The 13,203-nt window shown below is 52.9% G+C and overlaps 5 protein-coding genes across 5 annotated transcripts; 1 reads left to right on the top strand and 4 right to left on the bottom strand.

Annotated features, from left to right (window-relative positions):
• On the top strand, positions 1 to 254 carry LOC111079802. The gene has a single exon (XM_022375107.2). It carries the CDS (start codon positions 22 to 24, stop codon positions 166 to 168), a length of 147 nt encoding a protein of 48 aa, XP_022230799.1. The 5' UTR covers positions 1 to 21; the 3' UTR covers positions 169 to 254.
• Positions 255 to 3,222: 2,968 nt separating this feature from the next.
• LOC111079780 (pro-resilin) lies at positions 3,223 to 5,974 on the bottom strand. Its single transcript, XM_022375070.2, is given in 3 exon segments — positions 3,223 to 4,282; positions 4,891 to 5,300; positions 5,303 to 5,974. Coding segments are annotated over 3 exon segments (1,794 nt in total). The 5' UTR covers positions 5,922 to 5,974; the 3' UTR covers positions 3,223 to 3,517.
• Positions 5,975 to 7,521: 1,547 nt separating this feature from the next.
• Positions 7,522 to 8,406, bottom strand: LOC111079783 (vitamin K epoxide reductase complex subunit 1). Its single transcript, XM_022375075.2, has 3 exons — positions 8,055 to 8,406; positions 7,861 to 7,976; positions 7,522 to 7,803 (listed from the first exon to the last, which is right to left on the bottom strand). The coding sequence occupies exons 1-3, from the start codon at positions 8,234 to 8,236 to the stop codon at positions 7,583 to 7,585; spliced, it is 519 nt and encodes a 172-aa protein (XP_022230767.2). The 5' UTR covers positions 8,237 to 8,406; the 3' UTR covers positions 7,522 to 7,582.
• Positions 8,407 to 10,543: 2,137 nt separating this feature from the next.
• Positions 10,544 to 11,954, bottom strand: LOC111079789 (actin-like protein 53D). The gene is made up of 2 exons (XM_022375089.2): positions 11,814 to 11,954; positions 10,544 to 11,754 (listed from the first exon to the last, which is right to left on the bottom strand). The coding sequence occupies exons 1-2, from the start codon at positions 11,899 to 11,901 to the stop codon at positions 10,583 to 10,585; spliced, it is 1,260 nt and encodes a 419-aa protein (XP_022230781.1). The 5' UTR covers positions 11,902 to 11,954; the 3' UTR covers positions 10,544 to 10,582.
• Positions 11,955 to 12,091: 137 nt separating this feature from the next.
• LOC111079790 (superoxide dismutase [Mn], mitochondrial) lies at positions 12,092 to 13,150 on the bottom strand. The gene is made up of 3 exons (XM_022375090.2): positions 13,092 to 13,150; positions 12,962 to 13,013; positions 12,092 to 12,812 (listed from the first exon to the last, which is right to left on the bottom strand). The coding sequence occupies exons 2-3, from the start codon at positions 12,994 to 12,996 to the stop codon at positions 12,194 to 12,196; spliced, it is 654 nt and encodes a 217-aa protein (XP_022230782.1). The 5' UTR covers positions 12,997 to 13,013; positions 13,092 to 13,150; the 3' UTR covers positions 12,092 to 12,193.
• Between the last annotated feature and the right edge of the window lie 53 nt (positions 13,151 to 13,203).

Consider the following 13,203-nt stretch of genomic DNA (forward strand, 5'->3'; position numbering starts at 1 on the left):
GCAACAACTCGATTGCTCAAGATGATTGCTACGACGGTGTGCTTTTACCTGGTGCTGCTTGCCGCATTCCTGATCTTGATGGCCCCCACTTCGGAGGCATGCTTCATCCTACTGGCCTGCCTCTTGGGCTCTCCGCTGTGTCCCTACAACACCACTGCCGCCGGATGATGAAAGGCGCAATCCAAATCCAAATCCAATCCTAATCTAATCTGAGTCCGCCCACCGCAGCCAATAAAAGAATTTTGCATTGAAAATAAATTTATTTCTATGTGTGTGAATGCTTCGATTAACCTAAAAGAATGCTGCGAGCACTCTGTTGAAGCAAAGCTATTTTTCGCATTGAGCTTTTCCCCGGAATCGTAAGCTGCTTGTCTGCTCTTTTTGGATTAGGTAATTTTGTTTTTGGGTAGCAATTAAGGGGCAAACTTTGCATAGCTGTCCGGCAACACGCTTGCAGAGATAGACAATGCATCTAAGTGGGCGGCGGAGTTGCCCCAAATGTGTGGGCGCCCTCGCACCGAGAGGATTGCGCTAAGTGAAAAAGTTGAAGAGGAATCAGCGTAGTACTTAGGCTCAGAGAGAGGGAAAGATAGAGTGTTGCTTTAGAGCACTCCCACGCGTGGTAGTCTGCCTCAGTTTGGGCATGCCACTGCCCCATTACGTATACGCAGTGGAAGCCCACGTGTTGCACGCGAGTGTGCTTGGACCCACGAGTCACGTTAGCCCACGCCGCTGCCTGACGTATGAGTGATATTTAATTAATTGCCATCTCCGTGCTGTTTGCGCTCGGTAAATTTGAATTACAATCCAGAAAACTCAAACACAGCGGGGGCGTCGTGTCGAGAGCCCTTTTCTTCACTCCGTTTTCGCACACGCTCTCGGAGCAGCAGCAGTAGCAGTAGCAGCAGCAGCACCAGCAGCAGCTCGCCCTTGGGGCTCCCGTCGGATGATGGCTGATGATGGTTGACAAGACAAGCAGAAAGTCATTTGGAGAGTGTGGCGCGTGTATTTTGACACGCAATTGCGACGACAGCGTGCAACATTGTGGCGCCTCTAAGCGCCCCGCAGCTGCCCTCATGGGACACTTAAAGCTGCGGTCTTACATTGATTTTCCGCTGCTATTGTCGCATCGAGCACGTCCTCTCACCTGCGTAAATCAGTGGTTCAATGCCGGGGCGTAAAAGGTGTAAAATCGAACTGCAGCAGTGAATTTTATTGGGCAGGAGATTGTTAACTGGAATTGCGAGACTCTGGAAAGGGCTGACGATTGATGCTCAATCGAGGGGAGGGCATCTACAAGAGTTCATGGCACTCTGCCACTCCTCAAGTGTCTGCTGTAAAAATATAAACACGCGTGGGCCGGAATTTGAATAGACGTAAAATGGAGATTCTATAAGGGCGGGGCGGACAGGTCTGCCTTGTAATTTATGCAGAGTATGCCACAGCATCGCTCTACTAATGGAATAATTACAAAGCACGAGTATTTATGTAATTTCATTGACTGGAAAACTCAACCAAAACTCAGACATTTGGCCCCAAATTCTATTTTTGTTGTGGCAAAAGGAAGCGCTATATTTAAGTACTTCTTTCAGCTTGTATTGGGGGTCTGCGGTTGGCTTTTTTCTCTCTTTTTGTTGGGGGCAAGCAAGGGTCTTGTCTTTGTCCGCATGAAAAGGTAGGCAAGCTCGAAATCGGTTTGTTCGATTGGCACCTGCAGGGTCAAGTTGCATTTCATTGAACTCTGCCCCCGAATCCAATCCAAAGCCAATTGATTCTCGTCTTCAGCTGTGGAGTTTGCCCAAAGCATGAATCGGAGCTTGCTCCTCCGGAAGCATAGAAACATTCCACTGAATCGTTTATTGATTTTCGCTTCTCCCCTGCCCTAAACTAAATAAAATTCTGTCTGAAGCTGTCTTGTGCTTTGTAAATTTAATTTTCATTTACCATAATGAATCGCCCTCCCACTCCTTAGAGGGGGGTGCTTGGTTGCCCCGGGCGATGGCTGACTAGGGAGTGGAGCAGCAAGCCACTGGCAGCGGTTCCTTTTGATTCGCAACAAAGTTGCAGAAATGTTTCAGGTCCTCTGCCTCTCTGCTGACGAAATGCTAATTTTTTGAGCCCCCAAATGTAAATAGAATTATTTGCGTAGATGCTGCTCCTTCCGGGGGGCGGCATGGATAATGTTTGAATGGCTGGTTACGATACGAGTATGTGCGGTGGAATTACTGTGCCTGACTGACAAAACATAGATGGGAGCAGACTTCGGGGAATGCTCATTGAGCTGCAATGGTTATCTCTGAAATATATGTACAATGGTCTGCCTCTGGAAATTGGAAATATTCCTCACAATTTATTCACACTGCTGCAGCCGTTATCAGAATGTCCTCTACAGAATAAACTGCATTTCCGCTAATGAATTAAACTAAATTATCCCAAAGGGGGCAACAATGTCCTCCCCCCATTGAGAAGTGAAATTTCAGCTGGCAAAATAATCCGCTTACACAAAAGGTGATTATTAAATTTCCAGGAAAATCGGATTTTCAATGGATTGGTGTTGGGGTTGGGGTTAGGGCAGCAATTCAATCCGTTGTCGCCTTCCCAACAATTTGCGTTCATTGTGCGGCTGGGCAAATCCATTAATGTGGCCCTTGCAATGGGCTGATGCTGAATGGGGGCGACTCTAGAATTATATAGCCACGACACGTACTGACAGCAGCGAAAGTGAAAGCCACGTCCAGGCGGGGAGGACGAAGCCGGAAAGCTTTGCACTTAATTAGTGCAAATAACTAATGACAAACTTTGCACTCGCCGGGAGACTGGCGAAACTGGGGGAACTCGGGGAACTCGGGTAAACTTGGGTGCTTTGGTGCTTTGATGCTGCCAGCCAGGCGGAAACCGAACGAGAATACACACTATGGAACGGGGAGGCGTCTTTCGGTTGGGTCGGGTTCGTTGGATGATTTATCTCGTTGTTGCCACTCGGTGGCAGGCTAGAGACACTTTGCTTGAATGGGTTTGCCATTTATTTACTGCCCGAACGTCTTTCTAAATTAGTCCAAAATTACAAAAGAATTAGACAGAATCGATTCATCTTTTAGCCCCACTTCTGTCAGCTGTGAGGATCGACTGTAGGCATTCTTCCGCATTAAATGTTGTATTTTTATGTGTGTTTGTATCCTTTATTTAATCACTTAAATACGAGTATTTATCAAATATTCGTTAATCATTTCATTATATCTTTTTTTGGGTTATTTTCTTGCACTTGCATCTACAACAATACGAACTTATTCTAATCGGAGTCTTGGGGTTGATGATAGATCGGGAATGGGGATGGTAAATGGACCCCGAAGATGAGTAAGAGATGGAGATTGAGTTTCGAGATTGGGCTAAGAATGAGGTGGGGGGAGGAGGGTTCAAAGTTCTAGGAGGTCTTAAGTTCTAGGTACTGAAAGTTCTAGCTAATGTGTCCTGGAATCGAGTACGAATCTACGAGTACGGGTGTTGCCTGTCCTGTCGTCTAGTATCTGTAGCCACTGCCATCGTTGTCGCCGTTCTGGCCGCCGGGACCGAAGCCATTGCGGCCCTGACCCTGACCCTGACCCTGCCCCTGGCCTTGTCCCTGTGGCTTGCCGCTGGAGTAACCGTTCTGGCCGAGATCTTGACCACCTGGACGTCCGCCGGAGTAGCCGTCGCGACCAAGATCCTGACCACCGCCTTGCCGTCCAGCGTTGCCATTGCCTGCAGGACGACCGCCAGAGTAGCCCTGGCCCTGATCGCTGCCATCCGGACCGGTGACACGGCCAGCAATGATCACGCGACCGCCATCGCTGCCTCCATTGCCGCCGTTGCCGCCGGGCCGACCGCTGGAGTAGCCATTCTGTCCCAGATCCTGACCACCAGGGCGTCCGCCGGAATAGCCATTCTGTCCCAGATCCTGACCACCAGGGCGTCCGCCGGAGTAACCATTCTGGCCAAGATCCTGTCCACCAGGGCGTCCGCCGGAGTAACCATTCTGGCCAAGATCCTGTCCTCCAGGGCGTCCACCGGAGTAACCATTCTGTCCCAGATCCTGGCCACCAGGGCGTCCACCGGAGTAACCATTCTGGCCAAGATCCTGACCACCGGGGCGTCCACCATTGCCATTGCCTCCAGGACGACCGCTCGAGTAGCCATCGGCGCCCAAATTCTGGCCACCAGGACCGCTGGCACCACCATCGTTGGCCTCGCCCTCGTAGCGGATCTGTGGCCGGTATCCCTGCTGGTCCGCCTCGTACTCGACGATCTGCGTGCAAAGAAAGTCGAAGAGACAGAGAGAGAGAGAAGAGAAGAGAAGAGAGAGAGAGAGATTAGCAGTGACAGAGCAGTGGCGGGAGCGGAGCAGGGAGGGATCATTCGCCTGTTGCCCGCCGCCGTCTCGTCCGGCTCGGCGCTTACTTGCTTCCTTCCGTCGGGCAACAGGACATTGTACTGGCCGGTGGTGAAGTCACCGTCGCGCATCTCTGAATGCCCGAACGAGAGCCCACTGGGGGCGTCCTCGACCTGGTAATTAAACTCGTACTTGGCCGGCTCCTGCGGCGCAGACCAGAGCAGAGCAGAGCCGAGCGAGGGGCGGTACCAAGGAGCGGGGGGCGTGTGGAGAAAGAGAGAGAAATAGACAGATAGAGACAAGATCAAGAGCAGTAGGGGGAAGGCGCAAGCAAGCGGTGCAAAGAGAGTGAGACAGAGATAGAGAGAGAGAGAGAGAGAACCAGCAAGAGATCGGGGCGTGGGCGTGGACGAGGGCGTGCATCAAGGCGCTGTGTGCAGCAAGGGGCGGAGAGGTGTCGAGTGTCGCGTGTCGGGAGTCGCGTGCCAGGCTCCAGACCCATCCCAAATCTACGGTCTACTCACATCGTTGTCGTAGTCGGCGCCGCCACTGCCTCCGGGTCCGCCGGGTCCGCCGCCAGCTCCTGCACCGGAAGCAGGAGGACCGTAGGAGTCGGATGGACGACCGCCCGAACCGGAACCGGAACCAGAACCAGAACCGGGGGCACCATAGCTGCTGGAGGGACGTCCACCGTTGCCACTGCCGGAAGGTGCTCCAGGAGCACCATAAGAGTCGGAAGGACGTCCGCCGAAGCCACCCTGGCTCTGGCCCTGTCCCTGTCCTTGGCCTGGAGCGCCGTAGCTGCTGGAGGGACGACCGCCGCCGTTGCCATTGCCATTGCCATTACCAGGAGCACCGTAGGAGTCCGATGGACGACCGCCTAATCCGCCCTGTCCGCCCTGTCCGCCCTGTCCGCCCTGTCCCCTTGTCCCTGTCCTGGGGCGCCGTAAGAGTCTGAGGGACGACCGCCGGATCCTGCACCTGGAGCACCGTAGCTGCTGGAAGGACGACCACCTTGTCCTTGGCCCGGAGCACCGTAGCTGCTGGAAGGACGTCCACCGTTGCCATTGCCATTGCCGGAAGGAGCACCAGGAGCACCATAAGAGTCCGATGGACGACCGCCTAGTCCGCCCTGTCCGCCCTGGCCTTGTCCTTGTCCTTGTCCCTGTCCTGGGGCACCGTAAGAGTCCGATGGACGACCGCCGAAGCCACCCTGGCTCTGGCCCTGTCCTTGGCCTTGGCCTGGAGCGCCGTAGCTGCTGGAGGGACGTCCGCTGCCGTTGCCAGCACCACCACCTGGGGCACCGTAGGTGTCCGAGGGTTTGCCGCCAAGACCACCTTGTCCTTGTCTTTGTCCCTGTCCCTGTCCTTGTCCTAGACCAGGCGGGCCGTAAGAATCCGATGGCCGACCACCTGGGCCTCCACCCTGTGCTCCGGGGCCGCTCTGTCCGGGTGCACCATAGCTATCGGAGGGCGGGAGGTAGGAGTTGACCGGTGGCTCGGGACGCGCCAGAACCGCCGTGCAGAGCAGCGTGAGGCCGAGTAACTTGAACATATTCCACGATGCTAGCGGGGATCTCTGATCTGTGATCTCTGATCTCTGATCTGTGATCTGGATGCGTATGTGCCGGTGGTTGCTGTGGATGCTGCTGGTTGTGGTAGCGCCTCGAAGCAGCGCCGAATTCTGACTGATCTCCGACTGCAGCCGGGGCGCGTATTTATATGAAACGATCGCAAAACTGAAAGTCGAGGATGCACACACACAGAGCGAGAGAGGGGCCCTCGGTTATGAGTTGATGGGGCAGGCCGAGACTCATCTGAGCTGCGGTGGCGGTGGTGGTGGCGGTGGCAGTGGCAACATGTGGCAACCACAGCCACGAACAGCTGCTGCCACATACGATCATCTTCAAACAGCGCAAATCTCAGCTGCATTTGGAGCTTGTCGCTGTTGTTGCTGTTGCTGTTGCAGTTCTATGGCCCAGCGCCAGTCGCCTGCCAAAAGCAAAAATCTCAATCAGGCATGGCATGGCCCTGCTCTGGCTTGGATCGCACGTGAAGGCAGCCCCGAGATTCCGTTTCCAACTGGGTTGCCAAGCTGATTTGCCTTCTTTCGGCGCACATCTTGGAGGCGAGTGATTGTGTTTGCCCAGAGCCTCCCCATCTCTGTCTCTGTCTCTGTCTCTGCCTCTGCCTCCACAGAGTCTCCGACTCTGGAGTTACGTTGGCGCAAAGTAGTCTACTCGGTCGCTGGGTGAATGTGTCGGCGGCGTCTGCTGCATCTTCAGAGTGCTTGCCGCTGCTGTTGTCGTCGCCGTCTGTGACAAGCTTCGCATTTGTTGCATTTGTTTGCCTTGTCAGATAGAGAAAAAGGTACGACTACGAGTACTAGCTCTAGCACTAGTCACAGCGTACGAGTACGAGTACGAGCAAAATTGTGAAGCTACAATTGAAGAATATCGTGCCACAGGCGACCCCAATTGGGAGTAGATCTGTGCTCACATCCGAATGCGTTTTGTTGGCTATAGAAGGGTCGATTAGAGATCTTTTCTTTGAATGGAAGATCAGGGTATTCCCTTCCCCGATTGCACTTTAATTGATTCAATTCATGGATTCAGAGCAATGCCCAGAGATCAGTCGAATCGACAGCTCATTCATTCAGATCAACAGTAGAAGATCATCGACTCCTTATACTCCAACTCAACTCCACTCCACTCCGCTGCACTCCACTCTATTCTATTGATTCATTCATTGATTCCGTTGCATCCCAATCACGGCCCACACAAAGAGATTCCGCACAACCTTATGGGAAATTAATTGCATCGGGTTTTCCCAGTCAGCCGCCCACAGCCCACAGCCCACCGCCCTGCCGCATGGGAAGTAGCGCCGCCATTCACACACAGCCTTCACCGTTGACGACAAATGGGAACGTGCAGAATTAATTGCCCCAGGCGGTGGGTACGTGCCTGGCCATGGGAGGCAGCTGCTCATCCTCATCCTGCTCAACCGTCAGACGTGCGGGTCAGAAGCGAGCGATTTGCTACTGAGATGAGGATCGGAGTCAGAGTTGGAGTCAGAGTCAGAGTCGGATCACGTCGGCAGCTTAACCTCAACCCACAACCCACATAAATCACTCGCTGGCAGCGCATCTAGATTCTGTTTTTATCTGCATTTTTGCATATTTTACAAGCACTGCAAATAATAAACGGATAAATGGTTTCACTCGATGGCCATCTTCTTGTTGGGTCGGAGGTGGAGACGCTTGTAGCGCCCATGGACCTCCAGAAAGAGGAGCGTGTGCACCACATAGATGAGCAGGCAGACCACACAGCAATCGAACAGCACGAAGAGGAGTAGGAGTCCAAGGTAGAAGCACAGCAGCAGCGTCAGAATGGACAGCAGAAGCTGCAGCAGGCACAGCCAGCGATGCTCGAAGAAGGCTGGGGGAGAGAGACTTTCCTATAGATCCACAGACCGATTTGCTTTGCCACACTTACAGCTCGCAAAGAGCAGCACATAGAATACGCTGCCTATGGCTCCATTCGGGGGATTCAGATAGTAGCTGGAGGTGGATCCAAACAGCTGCTGGCTCAAACCAAAGCCACGTCCATAGCTGAAGCGGGGTCAGGATAGTTTCTTTCAGTGAGTGCATTCCACCATTCCACTAAGGGGGCGGACAGCCGCTACTCACTCAGACTTGAAGACAGCCGTGCAGCTAACCTTCTCCGCCAGATCACACATGGCCACGTAGTCCGCATCCTGGTCGAGCTGCCACTTCACATACAGCGAGTACAGGGAGATGGCTAGGCCACAGAAGCAGAGCCATCTGAGGCGGGCTGTGGTTGTGGTTGTGGTCTCCTCCGGCTGACTCATTCTGTGGCCACACGGATAATGAGCAAACAGGTTGTCCTGCCGGACACGAACCAGGGCTGCCAGGCGGCTCAGGCAGGAATAGACAACCCTGTTGGCGGCTGCGCAGTGAAAATTGTGCGTAATTTGAGAGATACCCTTGCAAGAGGTCCCAGGACTTGGCTAAGAAGTTTGCGGTCCAGCAAAATAAAGGATACATTTTTGAGGTTATTGGATCCGTTAATCTTTTCCCTGCAAGCCAATAATTCTAGAGTTTAGCTAAACCTTTAGGCAAAGCCTTCCCTTACCCTAAATTCGGAAAGATATAATTCGATCCAAATATTAAGTGTTTAATTAATGCATCTGCTAGGGTAGCTAGGGTATTTGCAGCTTCAACTTCCCATGGACGTGTTTGCTGCTTGTTTTTCTCTTTAGGTTCGTATATAAATTTCCATTCTCCCTTAATTTGTGTTGACAGGAGAGCAACAGGTACGCGACGTAAAACTCATTGCCGGGAAGGGGGAGCGTAAGTAAATACTGCGTAGCGAACTATAAATTGAGGCTGGGTAAACAACAAAATGGAATGGGATAGGAATGGCATGATAGGGATAGGAAAACATCCCCCACCAGCCAGCACCACCTCCAGCTCTGCCTCCGCCTCTGCCGAAACATTTAGTAACGCTCCAGTGCATGCATATGAAATTAGCGACTTTGGCGACACCGAAGTGCCAGACATGCCAGAGACAGCCAGCCCCACGAGGCCCAGACCCAGAGACAGACGCAGACTTCAGACTACAGATGGAGACGACTACATACATGAGAGATGCTCCCCGGTCGGGGCATGACACAATGTTGGGACCACTCCGCTCTCCCACTGCTGGATGCTGGCTGCTGGCTGATGGCTGCTGGCCATGTTGTGCTCATGTCCCTTTTTAATTTATGGCCTCACGAATTTGAATTTATTTATGTATGTTAAGAAGGAAGCAGCAGGCAAATGAAGTGATGGATAAATCCACGTGAGAGACATGAGGCAACCAAATGGAAACAATTTACAAAATTACAGTCAGTAGCTGGCGCAGAACTTAACCTATCCAACGCTCCAAAACGATCCAAAACGATCCAACCGATGCGATGCAATGCTATCCCGCCCGCTGGCAAAGTGAAGTGACGAATTTTACGCAACCTTGGAGAGCATCAGAGCCGGCAGAGAGACAGTCACCGCAGTCAGTTGCCACCAACTTGGGACTGTCTCTCCACAGTCTCTACGGAGTGTAGAACCCTTCTAAGCAAAGCAGCTGTCAGATCGATTGAGGCTCAGCCGCAGCCTCAGCTCCACCTGGTTGCTCCTAATTGGCACATAAATTTGGAGCAAACTCTGGCACTCAGGCGGGCAGTTTATTGAACTTTACACTTCAAATACGTTTCAAATACGATTCCCAGCTCTGATCAGATGATCGGCTGGGGTTCGATGCGTTTAGAAGGGCTAATGTCAGGCAGCAGCAGCAGCAGCAGCAGCAGCTGCAGATTCGTCTTCCTCTTCACCTCGAGCACGCGCTGTTGACTGGCTGCTTGGCTCTACCCTTTCAGAGAGAGGGGTACCACGATTACGAACAGGCGAATGCAATGCCCCATGATTGGATAATGATAATGACAGCCTGTGTAGCTGCAAGGGTATCCAAGCTGCGACCTTCAAAACAAACCCTCTTTTGGTGCGGCGGTGCTGTTGTCGTGTAGATCCGTGATCACAATCAAGTGAAGTGCAGCAACAAAAGCGCCTCAAGTGCAGCTCAGCTGCAGAATGCCGAGTGCAGAATGATGGAGCTGCGCTGAGCTGCAGCTCTGATGATTATGATTATGTTGAAGGTAAAACGCTTTTGGAGCTTGCCTTTTGTTGCCAGTGCGGCGAGAGTCTTCTGTCTGTTCTGTCACCCGCTCGCTGCTGCACGTGTGTCAACTGGCAAACTGGAAACCCAACACCGAACACCGAACACCAAACACCAAACACTCGAAGGAAGTTAAGGTTAGGCCACATGCAGGCAGGCAGTGGCAGTGGCAGTTGCGTGCTGGCGAGATGTGGCAATCCGCGCACAGCACAGCATTTGTATGCGTCATTTGGCTCAGTAAATTCGCAATTAATTAAAATCAATGCAACGCGAATTGTCATCGAAATGCTAATGGGAATGATTAGGCTGTTGCGAGTGCGCATAAGTGAGCAGAAGGGGAATTGAGAAAGAACAGAGCCATTCACAGAGTTTCATTTGACCCGAAGATCACTATAAAATATAGCCGAAGAAAACATACATTTAACATACTTATCGCCTCCCCTCCCCACCCCACCCCGCCGCCGCCACACGCCACATTGTTTAAGATTTAGAAGCACTTGCGATGCACAATGCTGGCGCCCACCTCCTCGTACTCCGACCTGTTGATCCACATGTCCTGGAAGCTGCTGAGGGAGGCCAGCACCGAGCCGCCCAGCCAGACGGCGAACCGACGCTCGGGACAGGCTTTGATCTTGATCCTGGTGCTGGGCGGCGCCATCAGGGCGATCTCCTGCTGCAGGCGCTCCCCAATGTTGGGGAACATGGTGGTGCCGCCCGAGAGCACAATGTTCTCGTACATGTCCCGGCGCAGGTCAATGTCGCACTTGAGGATCGACTTGTAGGTGGCCTCGTGCACACCCTCTATCTGGAGGCCCAGCAGACTGGGCTGGAACAGGGCCTCCGGGCAACGGAATCGCTCGCTGCCCAGCTTGATCTTCTGGCCATCGGGCATCTCGTAGATCTCCGCTCCTTCTTCGGAGCGACCAGCAGTCAAGTCCGGCTCCAGTCCGTGCGATTGCTCCATCAATTCGCGATTGTAGTTAAGGGAAACGTAGCAGAGCTTCTCCTTTATGTCGCGCACAATGTCCTGCTCGGCACTGGTGGTCATCTTCAGGCCACGCTCCGTGAGCAGCTTGCACAGGTACTCGCTGAGATCCCGGCCAGCCAGATCCAGGCGCTTGCAGCCATGCGATATGGAGTAGCCCTCGTAGATGGGCACCGTGTGGGTGACACCGTCGCCGGAGTCGAGCACCAGCCCTGTGGTGCGTCCGGTGGCGTAGAGCGAAAGCACCGCCTGTATGGCCACGTATAGGGCCGGCACATCGAAGTGCTCGAACATGATCTCCGCCATCTTCTCGCGGTTCGCCCGCGGGTTGAGCGGTGCCTCGGTGAGCAGCACGGGAGACTCCCCCGGATCGACGTCGAGCAGGTAGTACGTGTGCTTCCATATCTTCTCCATGTCCTCCCAATTGGTGACCACACCGTGCTCAATGGGGTACTTCAGGGTTAGCATGCCCCGCTTGCTGATCGCCACATCCCCAATGGCGTCCACGATGCGGCAGTCCAGCAGGACGTTCTGGTGGCGTGGCCGCCCAACGACGGCGGGGAAAACCACTCTCGGCTTCTTGTCGTGGCTGAAGCCAGCCTTGCACACGCCCGACCCATTGTCGATGATGATCGGCGTGCTGAATACCTCTTGAGCCATCGGTGCTGCAAGAGCTGTGAACCACATACACGAGTTAGGCCTGCCTCAGATGATTCCCAGGGGAAGAACTTACGAAAGTTTAGATATTTTTGGAGAATTTGCTGTACCTTCTTGTCGGCCAGATCGATCTTAATTTGAAAGGGAGTATCAGATTCGGACATCTGGTGTGGTTCTAGTGTTTGTTTTTCGTCAATACTGGTGAACGAATATCATTGAACGGAAAACTCACCGTTTACTCAGCCTACATGCATATTTCAAAAGTGGCGCCACTCGCCCGAAACAGTGTTGGAAAACAATGCGTGTGTGGTTTATGCGGCAATTCAAATTCCAAGTAAGTAGCTAAGTAAGATGTAGCTAATGATTACCAATTTATTTGCCGAAATCTCAGACTACAGAGTGGGGAGCGGATCTATGATCCGATGCTGACACATTAAACACAGAACGTAAAGCAGCCTAGGTGGTAAGCTTCTTGGCCTCCTGGAAGCGGCACGAGATGTCGTCCCAGTTGGCAATGTCCCAGATGGCCTCCACGTACGAGGGACGCACGTTCTTGTACTGCAAGTAGTAGGCGTGCTCCCACACATCGATGCCGAAGAGGGGCACCAGGCCGGTGCTGGCCTCCAGCGGATCCTGGTTGGGCAAGGCAGCCAGCTGCAGTTTGCCCGACTTCTTGTTGTAGCCCAGCCAGCCCCATCCAGAGCCCTGGACGGCCACGGTGAGGGCACTCAGCTCCTTCTTGAACTCGTCGAAGCTCTTCCACTGCGACTCGATGGCCTTCTTAAGGTCGTCGCTGGGTGCAGACTTGCTGGGCGAAAGGTTCTGCCAGAAGATGCTGTGGTTGATGTGCCCGCCGCCGTTGAAGCGCAGGGCCGGGGCCAGCTGAATGATCTTGGAGGTGTTGCTCTTGGACGTGGCCTCCGCCAGCTGCTCCTCGGCCGCGTTCAAGTTGTTGACGTAGGTCTGGTGGTGCTTCTGGTGGTGCAACTCCATGATCTCGCGGCAAATGATGGGCTCCAATGCGTCATAGTCGTACGCCAGCTTGGGCAGCGAATGCTTGCCGCGCACTGCAATGCTGTGTGGTTACAAAAATGTGCATTAGCAGATAATCAAGTTCATGGTCGCCAATATGCATATATAAAACGATTTCTGTTTTGATGCTTTTTATGTAACCGGACAGCGGTTGAGCCGGCATCGATTATTCGCACTTTGGGCTGCACTTACCGCGCTGCCTGGGAGAGTTTGCGAGCTGTAAACATGACTATGGTTTTGGCAACTGAAATGTAATTATATTTGTTTAGAGCAGGGGATTGAATTATTTAAATAATTCAAGAAAAAGAAAGAAAAAACTTACATTGCTTCTGAGATATTCCACTGTCGATATATAAAACCGATATCGATAGCACTGCTCACAAGTGCGTTGGCTGCTCGAAGGTACGATAGTACGATGGTTCGTGAAGTGTCAC

This window comes from Drosophila obscura, unplaced genomic scaffold (genome assembly GCF_018151105.1).
Source record: "Drosophila obscura isolate BZ-5 IFL unplaced genomic scaffold, ASM1815110v1 contig_151, whole genome shotgun sequence".
Lineage (NCBI taxonomy): Eukaryota > Metazoa > Arthropoda > Insecta > Diptera > Drosophilidae > Drosophila > Drosophila obscura.